We start from the raw sequence: 24,928 nt of genomic DNA, 5'->3' as shown, positions 1-24,928 counted from the left end.
CCCCATTTTCGAGTATCGGCCATTACCTGCATGCTTCCTCAACTCTGAAGCCCATGTCTTACCCAACATTTATGTTACAAACTAACGTCATTAGCGTTGCCCTGACACCGGGCAGATGGCTTTGTGTTAGTTGCAAATGCTTAGCCCACAGAACACTTCACCAAAATGTGCTAGTTAGATACTGTCTATTAGACAATGTACCTAACCAATGGCATTTAGCTCTTTATTCTTTACTGTCCCCTCCCCAACTAAACCAGAGCACTAGAACCATAATTGGTGCATAGTTTGGGCACTTTCCAAATCTCATACCTCAGTATATCAAATTCATTGATCCATAATGAGATCTAGTAATGAGATCTAGTAAAGCTGTGTTCAATTTTTCTTTTCATAGTTCCACATCACTGGCAGCTGGCTGTACCCATGCAGTAAACCCAGTGTTTTTGTATATACAATTTGCATATATTTTCCCAGAATTCCTAGGAGGAGCCTTTGGGCCACTGTTCTGTGGGATAAAGTGGCTTTCATATAGCTTTGGCAATGTAAATGCCCTCTGTCAGCGACTGATCACCCACCTGTCACTCTAGGCTCTTGGGTATTTTTTATTTTTTAACAAAAAGATAGGGGAAGAAGGGGGCCCTAAGCTAGAATGTTACCTAGGGCCCCAAAAGGTCCTAATCCAGAGGTTCCCAACACAGTCCTCAAGGCTCCCCAACAGTGCAGGTTTTAGAGATATCCCTGGTTGAGCAGAGGTGACTTAATTAGTACCTCAGTCAGTTTGATTTAACCACCTGTGCTCAACCATGGATACATCTAAAACCTGAACTGTAGGGGAGCCATGAGGACTGCGTCTGGGAACCTCTGTCCTAAACAAAGCTCTTGCTGCATACTAGCTGTAAACCAGAGAAACAATAAATATTAAGACCAGAGAAGTTGTTCAAATCTAAACTTTAATTCTGGATCATCTGTCCTGGTTACAGGTTGGGAAGACTGCGGTAGGTGCTGACCCAAAATCTGACGTAAGGGCTACGTAGACCTTGCTTCATGGACTTATAAGTGATCTTGTTGTTTATATCCAGGTACTGTCCATTCTGCCAAGTGTATGTTAACCAAGGGGTGGGAACTTTAGAATGTCCTGTGCTGGGATCTCTGTGTAAAAAAACAAAACAAATAACATTATTTTCAGGTAAAACTCTGAGCTGATAATGGCGGGCATGGGGGAGTGATGATTTGTCATGGGGGGAGCAGTTTTGCGCGGAGCCACGATAATGCAATTCAGCCCGAGTTGTTTCATTGGTCGGCCTGTGCTGCCCACTTCACCAAGGAAGTGGGTGGTTGCGCCTGGGCGTCCCCAAACCCGAGAGAGTTGTACACCTTTCCGGGTGGCCGGGAACCCCACCCGCTTTTCGGAGCCTCCAGGCCATTCCTGGAGGGAAAGCAAGTATGCTGTGCATGCTGGGACTTGTTGTGCCAGAACTGTGCACTATAAATTAAATGGCGCCCACTTTATGCCCCTGTCATAAATTATTTTTCAAATCCGTTGCTTGATACATGGCATGACTTGCATAAACCAGAGAAAAACTGTGCGCTTTGGGAAAACCATAGTTTAATAAATCTCCCTCTTTTCTTTAACAATATACCATTGGGCGGTAAGCGTTGACAACTCACTGTTACAAATGGCAGATATGTAAAGGTGACATCCGTAATGTTATTTTACCTTTCACAAACATATTGTTACGTGACCAGCCCCTGTCAGCAGCACTCAGAGGTGGCGGCCATTTTGTGACCTGAAGCAATATTCATAATTAAGCAGCTTATAACTCCCTACTTACCTACTTTTTTCAGCGCCTCTCTGGGAGAAGTCCAGGGAAGAGATGCAGGTTGCTACTATGGAGGGCGAGGTCGGGGTCTAATGACACGTCATTAGACCCCGCTCCCGTCACAGCAAAATGCCACCATTTGCGGGTCTGTGGGGAGGGGACAGGGCTAACATGACACCCGTTTGCCTCCTTTAGCCACGCCCCCACCATACGGACCTCGATTCCCATTTTTATCAATCTCATTCTGCTCTCTTCACTAGGAAGTAGGCAGGATGAGGGAGATCCGGCCACTCTTCCAGGGGTGCAGGGGACCACCTGAAAAATCATGGGACTACCCAAAAGAATCGTGAGCCTCCTGCAACTTCCGGGAGAATCGGTAAGTATGTTGTAAATTCATTAAGAAGTAGCGAAATCACTTAGGTGGGACACACAGAAGGTTATATACGGGGGAGATGTATCAAGCGAGAGAGATAAAGTGGAGATAAAGTACCAACCAATCAGCTCCTAACTAACATTTTGCCATCCACAACCTGTGCAGTCTGCAGATGCTGCAACGTAAGTGCGTGTGTGTAATGTATGTGTGACTTGTGTGTGTATGTATGTGTGTGTAATGTATGTGTGCTACATGCATGTGTGGTGTATATACAGTATGTGTGCTTATGTGCGAATATACGTATGTATGTATATATGTGTGTATATCTCTATGTATGTGTGTGTAAGTACATAGATATATGCGTGTATATATATATATATAATATATATATATATATACACACACGTATACCCCTGTTTTTAAAAGTAACTTCATTCTTACCCAGTGGCAGCAAAGTTGGTCCAATAAGCTATCATAGCTTCTGAGACATCCTTATCCTGGGGTCTGTAAGCCAGAGGGTTTGTGAATGGTTTACCAAACATGTACTGCAAGTCTTCCGCGTGGTCAGCGCCCACCCAGCTCGGGTAAATGGGCATACGTGTGGGATGAGAGAACAGGTAGCTGTAGGTCTTGGCATTCCTGGGATAATAAAAACAAATATGCAAATGAGCTACAAAAATAAATGATTAAGGGTCATGATGATGTACTAACAGCAAAATCTGTGCAGTAGGTTTAGTTTCTTGGAAATCAGCCTATGGGTTCTCCTAGTACATAACGAGCTTAAAACTAAGTAATATCATTGTTTTTCATAAGGCGCCACAAATTCTGCAGTGCCAGAGAGGCCGCATACTCGCTGCATGAATACTAGCATATAAATTATAAGTGATAGCACAAGAACATGATGTTTAATTAAGTTGGAGATGTCACAAACATGGGGAAACACAAGGTCAAGGGAGTGACCATCACGATGGGTGTGAGATGAAATCCATGTGGACAGGACATAATCGGAGAAGTTTATAGGCAATAGTGCCAGTGGGGATGTTAAAATCCCTGTGAATAGGAGTGAGAAGATCAGTGTAAAGGAAGTAGGACTGGGTGCATTTTATATGTATGGAGGTAATTAAACACCCGAGCCTGTGGGTGTCGGCCTCTGGACAAGAGGTAGTGTTGTGGGGTGGGGTTAGGTTTGGTTAGCCTATAGGATTAGGCAGGGGGTGGGGGTTAGATTTGGTTAGCCTATAGGATTGGGCAGGGGGTGGGTTTTTCAGTGCTATGTCAGAGTTGCTGCTTGGCAGCCATTTCATAGAAATTTCTCTGGTCGGCTGTTTCCCGCCCTCCCTCCATTATTCATTGAGTTGTTTGGTGTCGGCTTTTCTTGTGGCGGGAAAGAACGGTAGCAGTCACCATCTGTCTTTGGAGCTTGAGGTGCTCCCCCTTCCAATACATGGCTTAGGCTGATTCTACCCTACTGGGGTCAGCTGCAACCACCTAACCAGGTGGGCCTCACGTCGTGTCATTGGGGTGGGAGGTGGATAACCTTGGGCGTGGTAATGGGCTGGCTGCTCGTCTCCCATTTAGAAGATGGGTGCGAGTATGCATTTGGTGATCTTGCATTGTGGGGCCGTTCTTTCCGCGCCACCATACTTTGCCGTTTTGTCTTTCTTCTTCTATTAGTTAGTTCAGTTATGTATTAAATAGTTTAATTAGTTTAAAACTAAATAAAGCAGACCTTCTTTTCCCCTTAGACAAGTCTCTGTCGTTATTTCATTATGATTATGGTTGATGCACTCATCAGGTGATGGGGAGTTTAGGGAGACAGCAGAGAGTAATTGGGAGTCAGAACCTGGTGGGCGATAGATGACAGCAACTCGGAGGTGCAGAGGTGAGAAGAGCTGAATAGAATTAATTCAGAAGGAGAGCGAGGGTTCAGGGAGACGACAATGTAGGTGCAGGAGACAGTAGGCCGCCTACTCTGCTGCCTTGGGACAGGACAATGAACCAAAGGAAGATGCAGTGTCGGAGGGAGAGATCAGGTTTCAGTAAGGGCTAGGAGGACGAGGAAAAGGACCACTTTTCCTGATACTGCCCCCTGAAGAGTGCCACTCTAGCCAACTGCCTCCATGGGGTTATATAATGGATATAGAGCCCTGGTCACCTAAAACCACCCTATATACACTGGACTAAAGCGTGTAGGATATTATGACTTACTTGGCATTCTGGGAGTGAAGGGCGAGAGCCTCTTGTGTGGGGACCAGGAATATATAATCTGTCTCCAATTCCACGACCGTCCTCTTCATGACCTCTTGGTCGAGATCTGTGCCCCAGTTCTCAGCATAGAGGTTAAAGGCGATATCCGATCCAGCCGCACCTTTAGGAAGCGTCAGGCCTTCCACCACTTTACGCACGTCCTCCCTGTTAAGACAGTCACCATTAGATCGCGGTCTGCTACACTCTCTGCAGTCACTTCCCTCATTAAGACAGAGCAGTAATGAGAACAAAACCATTGTTATGCTGTTACTTCCTTTAGACCCCACCAACCGAACCAAGATTTAAAGAGCATCTCTACCCATTCATTCTTACCCCCCAACCACCAGTAGATAATAAGAGTATTTAAGAACTGCAGTTGTTATGTTTTGGTGAGAGACATACAACAGGTATGAGTACTGCTTTGAACATATTAAATAAATCATGGAAATATTGAATGCATCAACTGGGGAAGATCACGGATAAAAGTCCCAATTAAATCTCTGTGCAGTAGGCAATAAATGTGTGTGACTCTCAGCACAGGCAAACAATGGTGAGCTGTTCAGCCATCTGTGCTTATTTCCTAATCAAATTATATATACACTAGCAAAGGAACCCCGCATATGCCAGGTCTCCACGGCCTGCCCCGCCTCCTCGCTGCTCCGCCTCCGCTCTGTCATAACCCACCCACCTCTTTATGTCACTCCGCTCTATCCCACCCTGACCACTCTGTCCTGCTTCCCTCCCTCAGATCCCCCCCCCTTCAGCAACTGCATACTTACCTCCCAGAGGGTCCTCCTTCTCTCCTGCTCGGATCTGTCCTATCTCCCTAGCAGTGGGGGCCAGTGGAGAGGCGAGGCACGCCCCTGCTCCTAATACACATGCATGTTGGAGATGGGTCAGACCTTAGAGAACAATTACATAGGTGCTGAGCAAATTATATCAAAAATGAATATTACTGAGATTGCCCAGGAGAAACCCGTAAAGGAGACGCAACTGATCACTTTAGGGGACGGGGCTGGGCTCTCACATCTCACGCGATTTGGGCCATTTTAGACCCGCCCCCACTATACGGACCTGTGATTCCTGATACATCTCCCCACCCTGCTCACTCATCCGGGGGGACTATCTGACCAATCGGGAGTCACCTGCACCTTCCAGGAGAGTAGGTAAGTATGGATTTGGTTAATGCAAAGTGCTCAATTTTACAGAGGTTGTTCACTTTTGAGACAACTGTAAGTGCAAATTACATGCAGCAAGGAGATGGTGTCTCGCTGTAATCCCTTAAAAACCGCCCCTCGCCGGTATTTGTCGAGCAGTCACCGATGCTGAAGATCTAAAGAATGCTCAAGATTCAAATATGCAATGTGTGCGAAGGTTTGCAGCATATGTGGCCCCCTGATTGGACAGAAGCCATCAAATAAGACCCTTCCATCCAGCACTGACTGCTCAAATAGCAGGGGAGCGGTGCGGGTCCCAACAGAGAAAACACTCTGAAGAGTGGCAGGTGGGTAGTTTAACTGGGGCAGTTTACCTGTCAAACTGTAACGCATGGTGTCCTGAGGCAAGCTCTGGGCAGTCAGAGACCTCCCATGGAGCAGAAGGGCTTAAATCTGACTAGAAAAAACTCACATCAACCATCGGACAAGAATTGGAGGAATCCAACTCATTTGTAAACCTCTCTCACTGTTGAACGATTATTTTGTTACCTACAAGGCCAGACACTCACACAGATATCTTCTTGAGAGGCCTGTTTAAGCTTGGTAAATCAAGGCCGGCAAACAGGTGCCCGTCCATGTTGTTGACACCCCCTAAGTAGTCCACATTAGCAGCATTGCCGAAAAGATTCCTGGGCTCATCTGGGATGAAGTCTCCATCTATGACCGGGGAGAAAGCCAAGTAGTGCACCAGAGGATCTGCCGGAAGAGAAAAAGAAACTGCCTTCAATGTCAACGCCACCCAACACTGGATTTTCCATTTGAGGTAGCATTTTATAAGTTAAGCATTAATACCTATATTATTTCATTGGGCTCCATCAGTCCATCCATGGTCAGGAAAAGCGTCATTACTGCTGGCCAGGGCCGCAACTAGGTGCGGGCTAAGGGGGCACATGACTAGGGTGATGGACTTGAGGGGGTGCCGGGGAGAGGCTGCCGGGCAGCTAGCTTGCTGCTCTTATGGGTTTGGAGCCGCATCCCGACCTTGAGAAGCACAGAGACACCGTCAGTCTAATGCCGGTCGCAAGCCAATCACAGTGCTTGCGGACTGGAAGCCAATCAGCAGAGGCTGCCGTTCCGTGAACTCCAATTGGTTCACGAGCGGCGCCACATTACAATGACGGCAATACTGACAGTTCCCAAGCGTGTGGCAGCCCTATCCCGTCCTGCGCCACCCCGAGCTCACCCACCGCACGATCCTGGCAGGTAAGAGAAGGGAGATGGGGACTTACTGTGGCTTAATGTAAAAGGGGCTTTACTGTGGCATAATGTGTAAGGAGCCTTACTGTGGCATAATGTTTAAGGGGCATTACTACTGTGGCATAAATGTATAAAGGGCATTACTGTGGCATAATGTATAAGGGGCATTACTGTGGCTTAATGTACAAGGGGCATTACTGTGGCTTAAAGTACAAGGGGCATTACTGTGGCATAATGTTTTATAAGGGACATTACTGTGTGGCATAATGTGTTGTAAGGGGCATTACTGTGGCATAATGTGTGAGGGGCATTACTGTGGCATAATGTGTAAGGGGCATTACTGAGGCATAATGTGGTATAAGGGACATTACTGTGGCATAATGTGTTATAAGGGACATTACTGTGTGGCATAATGTGTTGTAAAGGGCATTACTGTGGCATAATGTGTTATAAGGGTGGCATAATGTCTTATGTGTGGCATAATGTGTTATGAGAGGCATTACTGTGTCACAAAACCACACACCCTTTTCGTCCTCTTTGTTGTACTTTTTGGGGGAGCGCCAAATTATGGCCTTGCCACGGTTGACAAAAATCCTAGTTTCAGCCCTGCTGCTGGCAGTACGGTGTGGTAGAGCCAGCTTCAGCGGGAACGCCAAATGTGTCACAGGAGGTAGACACTGAGCTGCCCGCTGAATTGGGTGGAACGCCAGACCACAGGTAGTAGTATTTTGCAGTAATGTTTTCTAGACCCATTGAACAATTGAGGCCCTTGTCTCAGTGATGTCACCGGTTCCTAGTAAAATGACGGGCTGCTTTTCCATCAATACTGGTTCAGTCCATAAAGAAAGTACAGAGCGTAGGTGATAATTCCATTCATTTGTTAATAATGTGTTTACTCTCAGAATGACACAGCTTATCCCTTTCTTCTTTAGTCTTACTCATCCGAGCTGGGTTAGGACACCATGGTGCCACACAGTGATTTGGGTCCCCTCCTCCATAAAAGACAGGCTAGTCGGGAGCATAGTTTGCCCAATGTGTGATCCAGCTATGTGTGTCTCCGGGTTCACTAATGATTATTATTATCTTTTATTTATATGGCGACACAAGGGTGCCGCAGCGCCTTACACAGTACATAAACAAAGTACAGAACAAAACAAGAAAACAGTGACATACAGTACAAGACATTGCAGGACAAGTACATGGTATGGAAACATTTGGAGTATAAAGTAGATAATGATCTAAGTAAAGGAAGGAAAACACATGAAGGAAGAGGGTCAATGTTTGGGCCTTCATATAAATGTGTACAGCATGGTAGGAACAACGCACAGATAACAAGAGAAATTGGTATAATGCGATGTTAATGGGGCAAGGCCAGCAGGAAAGTTAGTAGCCGCCTTCCAACCCTGGTGACACTGGGCTTGATTCAGACCCGGTCGCTATTTGCGTCCGCTCGCTGGCTAAAAGGGGCCAGCTATTTAAATCATGTGCTCGCACTGCGTCGCGTAAAGCCGCCCACTAAGTAATAGCGAGCGGCCGCACTATGCGCTCGCACCTGTATAAAGACGCCCCTTTGCCACTCGCAACACACGTCATCTCCGGCAGTTGTAGGAGTAATCGGGAACATCGAGAGCCATCGGAGCTGCCGCAGCGCTTGTGGTAGCCTTTTCCCACCACAACATTGCGAGCAGTTCTGGCTAAAATACAACCCAGTCACGTGTGTAATGACGCTACTTTGCTAATTATGCACACCCATTAAACGGCGTTCTGATGGTTGGGCACGCCTGCGTTCGCACATCCACACCCCCGTTTACAAGCACCTTCCCCTGTTACCACCCACAAACGGCACTGTCACTCAAAATAGTGGCCCGACTGCGGGCTACGGGCGAGCACTTTCCCATCGCAATCACTGGTTCACGCACGCGCATTGCGACTCATACGCCGATTGCGTAAAATCGCTCAATGCGAGCGAGCGCAGCATAGCATCTGCCTCTGAATCAGGCCCTGTACACATAAAGGAAGGAGGATTCAGCAGTGAGGCCGGCTGTCCCAAACCACTTGCCTATTCTCCCAAAACGTCCGGGAAACTTCCCAATTTGCGGGATGTCCTCCTGACCTCCGGAGAGCAGATGGTCCTCCCACATCCCACCCATTTCCTAGTAATGCTGGCAGGACGGAGGAGCACAAAGCCAGGAATCGCGGGTCCACTGGGAGGGGGCTGGGTCTTTATTACGTGATTCTATGACCATAAAGTCATTTTGGACCCGCCAGCTCTTCCTAGACCTGCAATTCGCAGCATTATCCACCAGGGGGCAGGGCCTAATGACATGAAGCGCCCACCCCCATCAGCTGTTCCCTGCACCTCCCCCTCTGGGCTCCTCCTGGAGTAGAGAAATGAAAAGCAGGTAAGGTGCCGTGTCTTGCGTCCACAGAGCTGACACTCCTACAAGTGGTATATAGGATGGGGTTCAGTGGTGAGACATTGAACCTGATCGCTGCACCTGAACAGCCTGCTCCCTACTTGCACCTGCAGAGCTAACACTCTACATGAGCTGTAAAGGGGAGGAATGCTGAGCAGTAAGGAGAACACCCAGTTCCTCTGCCCCTGCAGAGCTAACACTCTTCAACATGAGATGTAAAGGGGTGGAGTGCACGGCAATAAGGAGAATGTCGCCCCAGACATGTAGATTTCTGTTCTGTGACTGTTGAGAAGCACTCCGCATCACATGTATGTAAATGGCCCTTACCTCACGCAGTTCTGTGTCGGTCTCAGTACAGTATCACAGCACGGGGCTGGAGTGTGTGTGCGTGCGTGCGTGCGTGCGTGTCTGTGTGCACATGTGTGCTGCTGTCCACTACTGTTACTAGTGCTGCGAGACTCTACCTATCATGAGATCAGTGTGCACCCACTTCACTCATGTAACATGTGTGTGCACGATCCTCAGCTGGGGCTACCGTCATACAATATGCATTTCAGCTGCAGCTCAGCACTCTGCAGTCATGTTTATTTTTAGTCATTTAAATAACTGGCGGGCCCCCTAGGACCCAGCGGCGCCTGCCCAGACTGCCTAACAGGGAATCCGGTCCTGACACTCACATTGTAGATTGATCATTGGCAACTGATAGGCCACAGTGATGGCGCTGGGATCGGTTCTTCGTAGGCAGTTGGCCAACTGTGCCGTGTCATTCACAGGGCAGCCAACCTTAGCTGCAATCTGCAATGAAGAGAACAGTTTTCATAAGATTCTCCTGCACCGTCAATGAGGTATATTACATTATACATTGCACAGTATGGAAACACAAAACTCTTTTATGCTGCAAAATCACTCTTAATATAAAAGAGTATTAATAAATAACATTCACAAACACATATATTAATGGTTCTCTAGATCAGGGGTAGGCAACCTGTGGTCCTCCAGTTGATGTGGAATTACACCTCCCAGCATTCCTTGCCACAGTTTTGCTGTTAGGGCATGCTAGGAGGTGTAGTTCCACAGCAGCTGGAATGACACAGGTTGCTTGCTCCTGATTTAGATCATGCTGAAGGCTTTTTGTCTTGTACATGCATCCGACTTCCTCTATCAAATGATGCTACATGGAACGTTTTGAGTGCTTAAAGAGACTGATAACAGGGGGCCTGATTCAGCAGAACGCAGATTCCCAATTGTCTGATTGACAGGCAGAGCGGTTTACGGAGGCGGTGCAGGGATGGGGACAGACGGCCTGTGTTCCCGGAAAAGGCGACGTGTCTCCCCCATTTTCCCGGGAGTGGCAGGGCCAGGACCTGCATCCATAGACTCAGATCTCTGGCCTCGCAAGCCGGCCAGCCTAGCAAGGATGGTATTGTAAAGCTGCTTGTGTGCGGTTTTGTAATTCTGTCCTCTGCTGAATCATCCTCAGAGAACAATAGTTTGCAGTGTAGTAGATTACAAAGTTACAGAAAATGTTAAACTTTAATCACTTAATGTAAACTTGTACATATATATATTTATGAACAAAACAAGAAGAAAATTAGAATTACACATTTATTAATAAGAGTCAGCAATCTTCTTGTGCATATGACAGGTCATTACATTATTATATTATGTAGGAATAGAGTAAGGCGACTTTCCCATTTACTACGGGTTGGATATGAAATGCAGATGGCCAGGAAGCCGCCTGACTAAATACAGATGCCGCAAGCCCGAATGCTGAAGATCCCAACTGGGGCTAGTACCCTAACCCTCCCCCCCCCCTAACCCTAACCCTCCCTTAGTGGTGCCTAACCCTATCCTTCCCCCAGTGGTGCCTAGCCCCTAACCTCCCCCCGGGGGTGCCTAAACCTAACCCCCCCTCCCCGCACCCTAAACCTAACCCTCCCGGAGTGGTGCCTAACCCTAAGTCGCCCCGGGGGTGCCTAAACCTAACCCCCCCCACGCGGATAAGTGCTAACAGTGACCAGCTTACCTTAGTTCGGGAAGCCGTCTGTCTAGATTCTGGCATCGGGATTTCAACGCCTGTCTTTAGTCCCGCGTCGGGATTTAGATGCCAGGATTTAGTCAGATGGCTTCCTGGCCGTCGGCAATTGACCGCATCCCGTTTACTACTACTACTGTTAAGCCGCATTTCTATGCCATCATTAGTATAATGGCAGTGTGTAAGTATACACACTTGTACGCCTGACGTGGTGCGAACGTTATCTTTAAACTGGATGCATCTTGGGATGCCTCCGGCTGCGTTTCCTATGCAAACGCATTCAGCTCTAACTAAGCCACTGAACATTCATGGAGAAGACACAGGGCCACTGAGCACGCACTGTCTGTAGAAAAGCCCACCTCCGCCAGCAGGAGTGAGGAGAGCCTCTCTGGACTCTTAGGGGTATATTTACTAAAGATCGATTTTAATAGTTTTAAAATAGATCAAAATCTATCAACATCGATCTTTCCGGGGCTAAATCACGCATTTACTAATACTGAAAAAAAATAAATTGTCTGTTAGTAAATTTGTGATGTAGCCCCAGAAACACAACATAAATTTTTTTTTTTAAATAATTGTAAATCATTAAAATCATTAAAATGGACCTTTAGTAAATATAGCCCTTACAAACACTGTGGACCTGCCGGTTCGCGAGGAACGTGAAACCCCACTTTCAGTGTTATTGTTCAACTTACAGAACCCCATTAAGGACTTGGGACCAGGTGCCTATGGAGAAGCTAGGATGTAGATGCATCACTGAAGAAAAGCATTGACGTATAGGCATTACCTCTTTAGCCCAAAACAAGGGGTCCTGTTGGATCGCCCAAGGGCACAGCCCCACTCCACTCTGAGTTATCGCCCGATTGATCTTCCCAACATTGTAAGGAGTCAGTGTCTGCAACGTAGAAAGGGGACAAGCACTGCAGGTTAGCAATCAATGTGTAGTATGTACGAATTTAACGCACAGAGACAAAAAAATATATAGTGCGAGAGGCTGATGACCGTAGTCAATGTTGTCCCAGTATGGGGGGGAAGCCTGGGGGCAGCCCAGCATCTCAGAGAAGCTGGGCACGCCCCTTAGTGATGTAAACAGGGGTGTGCCATCAGGCCACACCCACGTTACTATCAGGCCACGCCCCCATTTCGGACGGGGAAGTCTTGATTCACCTGGGACAAATGTTGGGAGGTATGGTATAATACAATGCAGGACAAGGACATGGATAATATACATAGCTACATTAGCGACCATAACACCCACATAAGCAACAGAGCATAAGCAACCAAGTGGGGAAGAGTAGAGGGCCCTGCTCATAAAAACTTACATTCTAGTATTGTTTTTTTACAAGACATCATGGCTTGTAGGTTATTCTAGTGCAGGATTTGTATATACTGCTGGGCAATTGCTGTGTGTGCTCATTGTATACTATATGTAGTCCCTGGGGTTTTTTCACCTCTCTCTCATTATTTCCTCCTGTTTCTCTCTTCAACACTCTCCTCTTTCTCCCCCTTTTACTCCACCACTCCCTTCGCCTCCAACTGTCTAATTCTCTTATCAGCACTTGATTTTATTGTATAGATTAGCCTTACCTTTTTTTTCTTTCCATCATTTCTTCCAAACCGTTATACAGTTGTGGTTACGTATTATGTTGTGATGTCGCTATTGGGTGATTATCGGCAGTGCCTGTGTTGTTATCATGAGGTGGTGTGTGAACAGCAAGTATGGGAAAATAAGAGAAGTGTTTGGAGATTGCAGATGTGTGTTATGCCGAAACTCTCTGGAAGTGACATCACTGACACTGGTGGGAGGGGTCATATTAGGCCAACTGTCATAACATGCCAACATGATGACATCATTTTTATCACTCTTCAGCTATATATATATATATATATATATATATATATATATATATATACACAGTATAAGCTTATATGAAAGCTTATATAAAAGATGACATAAAAACTTATATGAAAGATGTAGTCCATTTGTCCTATAGGCAAGGTTGGGATTCCCCACTATAAAAATGCTAAAAATGCTGATATTTACCTTCAAGATATTGTGCTAATCCCTAAGCCAAATACACTGGGCAGGCACGCCATAGGCACTGGTCATCTCCAATCACTGCAGAGATGAGTTCGTTACCTGCAATGAGACGCTGGCAGCTCCTGCCGACTCGCCAAAAACGGTGATGTTATCAGGGTCCCCTCCAAAGGCAACAATGTTCCTCTTCACCCATGAGATGGCCATATGCTGATCCCACAGGCCATAGTTCCCTGATGACAGAGAAGACATGTTTGAGGCATGTTGCAAAATAAATAAATATATAATTAAAGACATCGGCCCTCATTCAGAGCCACTCGCTATCGGCAGTACGCTCGTTCCGAGCGATGTTCGCACATCTGTGCATGCGTGCGGTTTTTAGTACGCATGCACGAACCAGTCAGTGCGGCCGAAAATCATTTGTACGCAATATAGCGAGTGCCTGCTATTTTGAGTGACAGAATGAGGCGTATGTGGGTGGTAACAGGGGAAGGTGCTTGAAAACGGGGAGTGGAGATCCGATCGCAGGCGTGCTTAAAGGTCAAAACGGGCGTTTTATGGGTGTGCATAATTAATATAGCAGCGTCAATGACCACGTCACTTGGTTTTTTTTTAACTCAGAACTGCTCGCAAAATAGCGGTTGAAAAAACCAACCACAAGAATAGCGAGCAGTTCATATCCTGTTCGATGTACTCGATTAATCTAATAAATAGCGGACATGACGTATGGTGCGAGCGGCCAGGGGGAGTTTTTAAGAAATAAAAGAGCGTATGTTTTGCTCGCTCGTTCAGACTTAGAGGTGTGAACAGACTGCAATGTGCGAACGGATCATTTGCATAGCCACCCCTTGTTTTTGAACGAACTAACGCAAATAGCGAACGGCTCTGAATGAGGGCCATCATCTCCCTTTCGGAAAACAGAGGCCTTCACCACCCACAAATGGCAGCAGTCTGTCAATCAATGACCGTCTGCTGCCAGTCTGCCTGCGGGACCGTAGACCCGTTTCTGGACCGTAGACCCGTTCCTGCGCAGATTCCCGACCATCGGGGATCTGCGTTCAGCAGTGCACCGGTATGCACTGCTGGGCCAAGCCCCGTGTTAGAGTCTGATTGGTTGCTATGAGTTACAGTACCTTTTGTTTGTGTACGAGTTTTCCTAAATGACCCCCAATCACCAATGACTTTTGTATAGATGAAAAATTGCCTGAACATGAAACTCCTCTATACACAGAACTAACTTTCATTTATTTATGTTAATTCTAACAATAACCTTTTTTTTATATATTTTTGCTTGCGTAAACGTGCAGCATACATCGGTTTACAAAAACAGGCATGCTTCTTCGCATATATATATATATATATATATATATAATCACTTTCTTTATAGTGCATCACCTTTTTTTTTATTACAAACACATATGCTTATTCATTCTCATTTGTCACTCTCCCAGTTCAGACTGCAGACTCAAAGAAGACAGTGCCCCCAGAGGCCGTTATAAAGAATGCATGTACAATGAATGCTTGGCATTACCATTTGGACAAAGCAATTCCCCAACATGAGAGTAATGTTAGTTATGTTTGGTGATAACAGATCTCACATCAACACATCAAACACAACAGATTTCAAAATAGGTAATGCTTATTCTGTAACGTCATCCTCTAATAAACGAGAAACTTTACCAGGGGCGTTGGCGTCTCCAGTGCTGAGGAATCCCAGTGGTCCCACTCGGTAGTTGAAAGTCACCACAATGACGTTGCCCCTCAGAGCCAGCTCTTCTCCATCATACAGATAGTTGTCCAAGAAATTGGCTCCTTGACCGCCGCCAAGCAGAAATCCACCCCCGAAAATCCAGATCATAACGGGCAATTTTGATGACACTAAATATGTAGGATAGGTGCACCATCAGAACATAGAATGATTAAAGGGCTCTTTTTATATTTTGGACAGGATTAATAACAAAATGGGGGCCAAAATTGCAGAGGTGTGTAGTATTAGCTGTAGAACCTTCCTCCTTGGATGTCTCGCTGCTCGTTTCGATGATACAAATAATTCTACAGATTAAGGGGCTAATTTCTTAAACAAGTTTTATCATATGCCTTGAGTTTTAAAACTCGTTGCGTATGATAAATGTTGCTCTAGCCAATCAGCTCCCAACTGTCACTTTTCAAACAGATGACAGTTGGGAGCTGATTGGCTGGAGCACCATTTATCAAACGCAACTAGTTTTAAAACTTGTTGCGTATGATAAAACTCGCTGATAAATGGACTCCAAACTGCACTGTAAATAGAGCTAAGAGTAATTTACAATGGGACCTGTCCAAGGAAACTCCTCTGCCTGTTGAAGATGGACAACCAGTGGTATGGGGCAGCCAAGGTTTAACTATATAGACAGAATAAGGCTGGGAAGTAATGTATGTAAAAAGTTTAAATTGGCAGACATTAAATTGTTTACGGTGTACCCCTTCCCAACATCCCAGCTCTAATGACCCTTCCACTGACACATAGCTCCTGGTCTACTGTCCCAGACTGCTGGGAGAGGAGAGAGATGGCTGAACGATGGTCTGGACTGAACCACAGAGGATGAATGTAATGTATAGGGCATTTGATTGGACTGGCTCTTGACCAGTCAGGATCTGTAAATACTGCACACCTACAGTGCAGCTACATTTGATGTAACCTTTTAGTCATGCTCTTGGCCAGCAGCCACCATGACTCCAGGGGCACACAACTGCCACATGGGTAAGGTCTACATACCTTTCGGCGGGAGTTCGAACAACTGACAAGCTTACAATTACAGAATGAGGGGGAAATAAGCAGGTAAATCACAGTTCTGGGACAGAAACGTTGATTAATGGATTTGGCCAAAGGCTTGGACGTGACTCTGTGCCCAGAGTGTATGGACAACTATGTGCTCACAACAAAACTAGACACAAAGACATTATATTACAACCTCCCTTCCCAAATGTCAGGGGTGTCTGTCTGTGCATTGTAGTAGAATGTTAGCGGTGCCAGTTGGATGTTGGGGCTGTAAGTGTGTTCTAGTCGAAAGTTATGGTTATCTGTAAGTGCTAGCGGAATAACCAGGATGTGTGTGTATTCTAGTAACATCACTGGCGTAGTGGTCAGCATTACTTCCTTATAGCACTGAGGTCATGAGCTCAATTCTCAGTCATGGTCGATCTGTGTGGAGTTTATATGTCCCTCCTGTGTTTGTGTGGGTTTCCTCCAGATGCTTTGGTCTCCTCAAACACTCCGCAAACATACTGCTGGGTTAATTGGCTGCTGACAAAAAAATTAAGCCTAGAGTGTGTGTCCATTGTCATGTCATAGGGGACGAGGGAAATATTTTCTGTAAAACGTAACCCGCCAGTTAGTAAATATACTCCAATAAGTGTCAATTTGCAGTAACATACAAGTAAACCTTTAGCACCGATGTGGTGTAATAACAAGCTCGGGGCCTGATTCAGAGCCGCTCGTAAGCGGCCGCTCGTTCGCTCTGAGCGATTGTTCGCACAACTGCGCATGCGTATGGGTCGTAATGCGCATGCGCAAACAAGTCATTGCGGTCGGAAATCGTGCGCTCGTAAAACAGCGAGGGCCTGCTAATTTCAGTGACAGAATGAGGAGTTTGTGGGTGGTAACAGGGAAGGTGCTTGAAAATGGGGGAGAGGAGATCCGAACGCAGGCGTGCCAAACGGTCAAAATGGCGTTTAATGGGAGTGCATAATTAACAAAGCAGCGTCATCGACCACGTCACTTGGTTGTCTTTTAGCCTGAACTGCTCGCAGTGATAGCGGGAAGTAAATCCTACCACAAGCACTGCGAGCAGTTCAGATGCCTTTTCGATGTTCCCGATTAATCTAATAAATACAGGATATGACGTATGATGCGAACGGCACAGGGGCATTTTTACAAAATAGCGTGCGCATTTTTCGTATGCTCGCTCAGACATACAGGCATCCACAGAACGCAAAGAGCGAACGCTCAATTTAAATATCCGGCCCCTTTTTCAGAACGACCGTCCGCAAATAGCGTCCGGCTCTGACTCAGGCCCTCTTTACGTACGTATACACATTTTGAGATTTAGTTGTTGCTTAAGAGGGGGGACAAACATGGTATTGTCTTTACTGACCTGATGAACGGGACTGAGGAACCCAGATATTTAGGTACAGACAATCCATTTCTCCCCGTACGCCATTCTGGGCTAAGTTAGCTTGCATACAGCGTGGTTTGTATTCCTTAGTCTTCAGAGTACCTAGGGGAAAGAATGACACGTCTCATTTGGAAATCCATTATCCATAGACTTCTGACAAATAGAAAAGAAAAAGTTCAATAATTGAGGCTTTTCTATAATAATATAAACATGACGGTCACTGCGCGGAGCACTGCAACACAGCTTAGGGTCTGATTCAGCACGGATCGCACGGCTGCTTTCGCATGCAGCCGTGCGATGTTTGCATTCTGCGCATGTGTATGCATGGCAGTGCGGGTGCGCGAACCGGCCGCTGCGATCGGGAAGCGTTCGCAGTGAGCACTCAGAGGACCTCATTCAGAGGCGCTCGCAAAATGCGAGCGCTCGCTCTGAATGAGGGCGGCGGCATCTATTGTCAGGGCCGGCGTCCTGGCCGCTCGCTAGGCTGTGGGTGACCACCCACAGCTTTAGCGAGCGGCCAGGTTGATGGTCGCGATGGTCAAGACCATCGCAACCATCGGGGCTTGCGACGAGACCCTTGTGGTCTCCACTGAAATCACTGGTGATGTCAGTAGGGCCGCCAACAAACGGCAGGCGTTCGTTTGGGAACACCTCCGTTTGTGAAGCCACCCCCACGCCACGCCTACAAAACGGGGTGAGCTGTCAATCAATATCGACAGCCGCCCCTTTTGTAGTGAGCCCCGGAGCGAGAGAATTTCTCTCTCGCTCTGGGGCTTGCGCACGCGCAGTGCGCAATTGTATATGCTGGCAGATGTCTACATGGCGACAGGAAGTTTAGCAGATTGTGAGGTAGATTCAGGTCAACCACAACTGTGTGAATGGTTCCGATGTTACCGATATTTTTGCTGACTTGCAGATGCATGTCATGGGAAGTGGGCGGCTTTATACAGTGATGGGCGTCTTGGTATAATGCAGCGGGTGCACTGCGATTGCATCCATTAGCATATTTTTGCAGCTAGCGGGTGCATGCGAACGCAGCCGTGCGAATCAGGCCCTTAATTAGGATGGTAATGGCAGGGGCAGTGCAGCAAAAGGTATTCATTTATTTATTCGCCTGCACTCTCTCATGTGTGAAATTTCTATTTTTTTGTGTTTTGTTTTAGCAAATTGCATCTTGTAGGGACTATTCATGTCTAGAGGACGTGGTTTGGCCGTCAGAAGTCCCCTCTTTAGGTGAAGTGGCAGCAAGGGACGTCTGAAACTTTTAGCCTGCTGGGCAAACACAAGCGAGTGACCCGGCTTTTCAACCAATGCACTGCAAAGGAAAAGTAGGAATTGCAAAATCCACGCAGACCTGGTCTGTCTAATGTTGGCATGGTTTATAAAGCCTATAAAAAATGAAAAAAACAGTTTTAAGTAAAAGAACTATAATCAAATACAACACCTACCAGCCCCACCTGACCTGTGTTCCAAGCAGAGGTTATGTTAGTGACCGCTATACAATACAGAAAATATTCTAGTGGCTGCAATACAATACAGAGAGAACTCTAGTAACTGCTATACAATGCACAAAGTATTCCAGTGACCCCTATGCAATACCGAGAGCATTCCAGTGACTGCTATACAATACAGAGGACATTCTAGTGACTGCTATACAATAGAAAGAGCATTCCAGTGACCACTATACAATACAGAGAGCATTCTAGTGACCTCTAAACAAGTAAGTAGAAAAAGCCTGACTTACCGGACCAGCTTGGAGGCTTTTCAGGTTTTTCTAGAACTTTTGTAGGAGCACCAAATGGAATACCCTTGAAAATGTCAATATAATCAGCGGAAACGATCCCGATCTTCTTACTGGTTCCTTCCACAAACCCCCCTTCTGTGTACACCACGCCCAACTGTGAAGTGAAGCTCAAAATGTCATTACAAAATCAATGGGAACAAACGTGCAATAAATGTAACTCATAATGGAGTATACCTAAAAAACAGCTGAGGGCCATTATGTTGGGGAAAACTGACGATTTCACAGCTTGCTTTCTCATCTTTACGTCTATGAATTGAGGTAGAGCTGGAAATAACCCTGTCGGCAGTATGCATTGTCGACACACAATGGTGATCGTTCTATAGTTTTGCTTTTTCATTGTGGAAAATGTTTAGCAAGAATCTTCGGATGACATTGGCAGAAAGCATAAGGTGAAGAGAACCATGTAACCATTCACTGATGCAGAAAAATATGCTGCTCGGGCTGGAACTTTTAAAAATGAACGGAGCTGGAAATTAAAAGTTACGTATATACTGTATATTTTTTGCAGTACAGTATATTTATAGAGCAGACGGGATAGAACAGAATGGGGGGAGAGCATTTTATACATATTACTGTTCATACGCTGTGTACTCTGCTGGGCAGGTTCCCATATAACAAGCAGCAAAAAAGAAAGGCGATCGGTTAGAGGGGCAGAAAAATGTAAATCTAACTTTCATTGAGCTGCTTTTAAAAAATTGTTACATACCTTGTAATCAGGAAAGCAGGGAAATAAGTTTAAGTGTCTGAAAATGTGATTTAATAAATTGAACAGCCGAGTGTCTGTTTCTTGTCTCTTCCTACATTAAATTGTGATTATATGTCACTAATTATATCACCAGTGCATCAAGATACATAGGTCCAATAAAAAGATGAATACAAAGGGCCTCATTCAGAGATGAACGCAGTGCAGGCTTGCCTACCCCCCCCACTTCACCGATTTAGCTGGGAGCCTACCGAATATCGGGTGCCGCTCACGGAAAGGCAGGCAAGCCTCCCGCCAGCCGCGGCCACCCCCCGCACTAATGATAGAAAGCCCCGCAGCATTGACGCGATTCGCGCTGAATCGCGTCATCGTTGCTCCGCCCCTTCCTTCACAATGGCTTTCATTTCAGCATTGTGAAGAGGGGGTGTGGCTATGATGACACGATTGCACGCTCCTGCCCCCAGTACAGTGTAATTGTCTGGCCACGCCCCCTCTGCATACAGGCATTCAGCTCCCTCCCGGAAGGAGGGAGCTGAATGTCGGCAAGTATGGCGCAGTGGCGATTCCGTATGCAGATCGAGCACTTGTTTGGCATCGCGCATGCGTATGTCACACTGTGCTGCGATCGCAGTGCAATTGCGGCGTCACATAGGAATACATCGCACAGTGAGTGACAGGTTGTCAGCGTTTGGGGGGTGGTAACAGGGGCGTGGTTAGAAAACTGTGGGCGTGTCTGTACTTTTAAACACTGTTTCGTGGTCGTGCATAAATTAGCCACTGCGATTGCATATGCAGCATGAGAGCTCTCTGCGTGAGAGGAGAGCTGCGGCTGGTCAGATCTGCCGCAAGGGCAAGGTGGCTGCTCGATGTGCGTCTATTTTACCGATATTTCGCAGGTATGCCTCGTTGCACGCAGGTAAGAAGGCAGCGGTGAGCGTCTTTATGCTCGGGTGATCTTTGCAAACATTACCATATTTTCACAGCTGCATTGCGTCCAAAAACCCAGCTGCAATCGCATTAGCGTCCGTCTCTGAATCAGGCCTAAACTTCTACACCAGAGATATTTCTGTGTCAACAAATTCGTCCAATTGCCTATATAACGATAAATCTGGCCTAATTTTAGCTCCAATCTCAAGCATCTATAACGTTCAGCTTGATATTACAAGAATAAAGGCAGTTCAGAAGATACTACAGAACCTAAGAAATGCTTTAAGCTGAGGGCTCGATTCAGACCCGCTCGCTAGATGCGTTTGCTCGCACCCAGCGTATGCAAATTTAGCAAAGGCAGGCGATTGCACGGCAAGGCATTAGCACGCCCATTATGTCTTGGCGTGCGATCGCTCTGTGTATGCAGACGCCCACCAGCCTGTCTTAAGATGCCCACTTGCGCCTGTCTTCTCCAGGAAGTGTATGCAACCATTGGTACATCGGTTACCATCGGATGCGATTGCAGCGCTTGTGGTTGACTATACCCTGCCGTAAGCACTGCGATCACTTCACTGTAAAATCCAGCCAGGTGACCTGTACTATGACGCTGCCTCTTAATTATGCACACCTCTGAAACGGCGTTGAAACTCTCAGGCACGCCTGCGTTCACACCTCCACTCCCCCCTTTTAATGGCCAGCCCCTGTAACCACCCACAAACGGCTTCTCCTGTCACTCACTCTGCTGGGCAGTCTTTGCGCAGCGAGCAAACGCTTCCCCTTCTCTCGCAGTGGTTCGCGCACGCGCACAATGCAAACCAACAGCAGCTACGAGCAGGTCTGAATCAGGTCCTGAGAGACAGTTCTTACATCTTTCAGTGAGAAATCACTATCCATCAGCAAATTGTGTATCATGGCTTTTGTATCACCTTGAGAAGGCTTCTCCTCCACACATTCATATAATATGGTCACTGTGGACCATCTCATGGATACCAGCGGTCAGAATCTCGATGCCAGCATCCTGACAGGGGTAGTATCCTAACCCTACCCCTAGACCTAAAGGGAAGAAATCGGGATGCTGACGGTCTAAATGCTGACGGTCTCTAATCCCGGCAATTGTCTAATGACCGGCGTCGAAATCCCGACGCCTGTCATTAGACCTATGCCAGGAGCCCGACACCCGGCTTACCGATCAAAGGTAAGCCGGGCGCGGATAGCCGCGGGGGGAGGGTTAGGTTACGGGCTCCTGGGGGGGGGACTTAGGTAGGGTTAGGCACCCCCGGGCGGAGGTTAGGGTTAGGCACCCCCCGGGAGACTTAGGGTTAGGCTGCGGGGAAAGGGGGGTTAGGTTTAGGCACTTAGAGGGGGGTTAGGCACTTGGGGGGAGGTTAGGCACCCCTAAGGGAGGGTTAGGGGGGGAGGTTAGGTTAGTAAATAGAAAAACAAAAACTTACCTGTCGGGATCTTCACTGCCGGGCTTCAGCTGTCGGGACTTGAACCGCCATGCGGCCGGCGGTAAATCATACTGATCCCACCCTAAACCCCCCCTCCGCAGCCTAAACCTAACCTCCTTCCTAGTGCCTAACCCTCCCTCTAGTGTCTAGCCTTAAACCTCCCCCTAACCCCACTACTTACCATCAGGATGCCGGCAGTTGGGATTCTGACTGGTGGCACCAGAATTCTGAACGCCGGTGCCCCAACAGCCGGGATTTAAACTACATCCTGTAGGTCTAGTTCATGTGTATAGTAACCGTTATATTGGCAGCTTTGCCACATACTACAAAATAGGCTAATTTGTGACTCTTGAGCAGTTGTTTAGTGTCAGGACAGCAAGATGACCAGCGACTGCATCTTTATGCGCAGTTGAGCAGGAACTGGCGGCCGGTGGCCGTTCAGACAGACATTCTGAGCAACCATAAGGCTGCTGTAATGTCCGATGGTGCGATTGGCTGTGACTTAGTACACATTGCATCTGAGGAAGCTGTCTAATGACAGCGAAACGCGTCAATATATACACCAATGCTGATATTTGTGGAAATACACCGGCCATTTGCCCCTACTCAATATTGGACTCTCACAGGGATGTAGTATAAATCCGAACACCAGAATCCCAAAGCCAGCATCCCCACCATTGGCATCCTGACGGTGAGTAGTGGGGTTAGGGGGAGGGTTAGGCACTAGGGGGAGGGTTAGGTTTAGGCTGCGGGGGGGGGGAAGGTTAGGTTTAGGCTGCGGGGGGGGGGGAAGGTTGGGTTTAGGGGTATGGGTAAGATACTTACCGACAGGTGTCAGCACACCCTGCACTCGGTTTCTAATACTTACCGCTCCGAAGTCCCACGACTGGTGTCACAGCCCTGCACGAAATGCCAGGAAATTGGCTGCCATGTCACATGCGTAGTAGAGAAATCGCCGGGAAAATGGCGACCGTGCCATTTTACCGGTGACCTGCGCAAGCGCAGTAAACTCTGGGCACAGACTAGTACCCAGAGTCTACTGCAGAGGTCAGTCAGCTCCCGGCTGCCGGGGAGGGAGGAGGGGGCCCCAGATGGGGGAATGCACACGGGCCCCCTCCTCTCTTAATACGCCCCTGGGTGTCGTTATCCTAACCCTGTTGGGATGCTTGCGTTGAGATTCTGACCGCCGGAATCCTGAGCGCCTCCATCCCGTACCCATCCCTTTTCATAAGGTTTTACATGTAAATGTCTTTTAGGTGTGTTGTATATAGTTACATTTACTCTATATTGCTGAATAATTATTAAGGCTTCAAATATTTTTTTACTATGTGCAAACATTCATGTGGTTCCTTTTGGCAAAACGGAACCGGTATGATTTACCGCATTGATTTACGGCGGTTCAAATCCAGACAGCGGAAGCCCGGCAGGGGTGAAAATCCCAAAGCTACAAAAGGTAAGTATCACTAACCTTTTTTTTACCCCCTAAACCTCCCTTAGGGGTGCCTAACCCTAACCCCCCTCTAAGTGGTTTTATGACCCTGTGCCAATTTGAGGTATACATAAGGTCTACAACACCCCACAGCGCAGTTTCCTTTCCGCTACTATTTTGTGTTTACATAAGTCACATAGGGTTCCGCACCCCTAAGGGAGGGTTAGGGGGTAAAAAAAAGGTTAGCGATTCTTACCTTGTGTAGCTTCGGGATTTTCACCCCTGCCGGGCTTCCGCTGTCGGGAACTGAACCGCCGGCGTAGGTTTTTCGACTTAGTACACAAAGTGGCGTCTCTTTATGATCCCATTGGCTACAACATTAGCATAAAGAGGCAATCGCGCTGCGTAAGACAAAGTCGCGTCTCTCATTACCGCCCACCTCTAAACCAGGCCCTCAGTCTTTATTATACTAGTTTAAAAGACTGATTCAGACCCGCTCGTGACTGCATTACGCTCGCAAGCGGGTTGATGGTGGGCCAATGCGCACGCACAGCGTCCGCAAGCCCTGTAGCAAGTGAGAAATCACTCGCTCCGGGGCTCGCAACAAAATGGGGTGGCTGTCAATGTTGATCGACAGCTCGCTCCGTCTTGTAGGCGGGTGGCTGGACAAACGGAGGCATTCCCGGTGGAACGCCTGCCGTTTGTGGGCGGCCCTACTGACGTCACTCGTGATGTTAGTAGTGGACATCCTACTCGACTAGAGCAGTAAGTCCTCTTGGCATTGCGAGTGCTGAGACCCTACCACAAGGGACTCCTCGCAATGCCGATGGACGCGATAATCGCGACCATCGCCAGGCCGCTCGCACAAGCTGTGGGTGGTCACCCACAGCTGTGCGAGCGGCCTGGAGGCCGGAATTTACAAAAAAAGGGACGCCCTGATTCAGAGCGAGCACACGCAAATAGCGTGCACCTCTGAATCAGGCCCTAACGTTAGTACATCTCAAAACAAGGAATACACTAATAAGCCCCCCCCGCCTTACCGTTGCAGCATGGGTAGCCACCACAAGGCTGGCAAGAGCTCCGAAAATGACCAGGCGAGCCATAGCGTCTCCCCTCTGT

At 47.3% G+C, this 24,928-nt stretch overlaps 1 protein-coding gene across 1 annotated transcript; it reads right to left on the bottom strand.

The window, feature by feature from the left end:
- Window positions 1–971: 971 nt before the first annotated feature.
- CEL (carboxyl ester lipase) lies at window positions 972–24,912 on the bottom strand. The gene is made up of 11 exons (XM_088451740.1): window positions 24,850–24,912; window positions 19,240–19,393; window positions 17,475–17,597; window positions 15,022–15,219; window positions 13,444–13,574; window positions 12,091–12,198; window positions 9,946–10,063; window positions 6,164–6,350; window positions 4,399–4,602; window positions 2,632–2,829; window positions 972–1,146 (listed from the first exon to the last, which is right to left on the bottom strand). The coding sequence occupies exons 1-11, from the start codon at window positions 24,910–24,912 to the stop codon at window positions 972–974; spliced, it is 1,659 nt and encodes a 552-aa protein (XP_088307866.1).
- Window positions 24,913–24,928: the final 16 nt, after the last annotated feature.

This window comes from Taudactylus pleione, unplaced genomic scaffold (genome assembly GCF_031769625.1).
Source record: "Taudactylus pleione unplaced genomic scaffold, aTauple2 ptg000003l, whole genome shotgun sequence".
NCBI classification, from domain to species: domain Eukaryota; kingdom Metazoa; phylum Chordata; class Amphibia; order Anura; family Myobatrachidae; genus Taudactylus; species Taudactylus pleione.
Note: the sequence above shows the minus strand (reverse complement) of the source record. Positions and strands in the feature narration are given on the sequence as shown.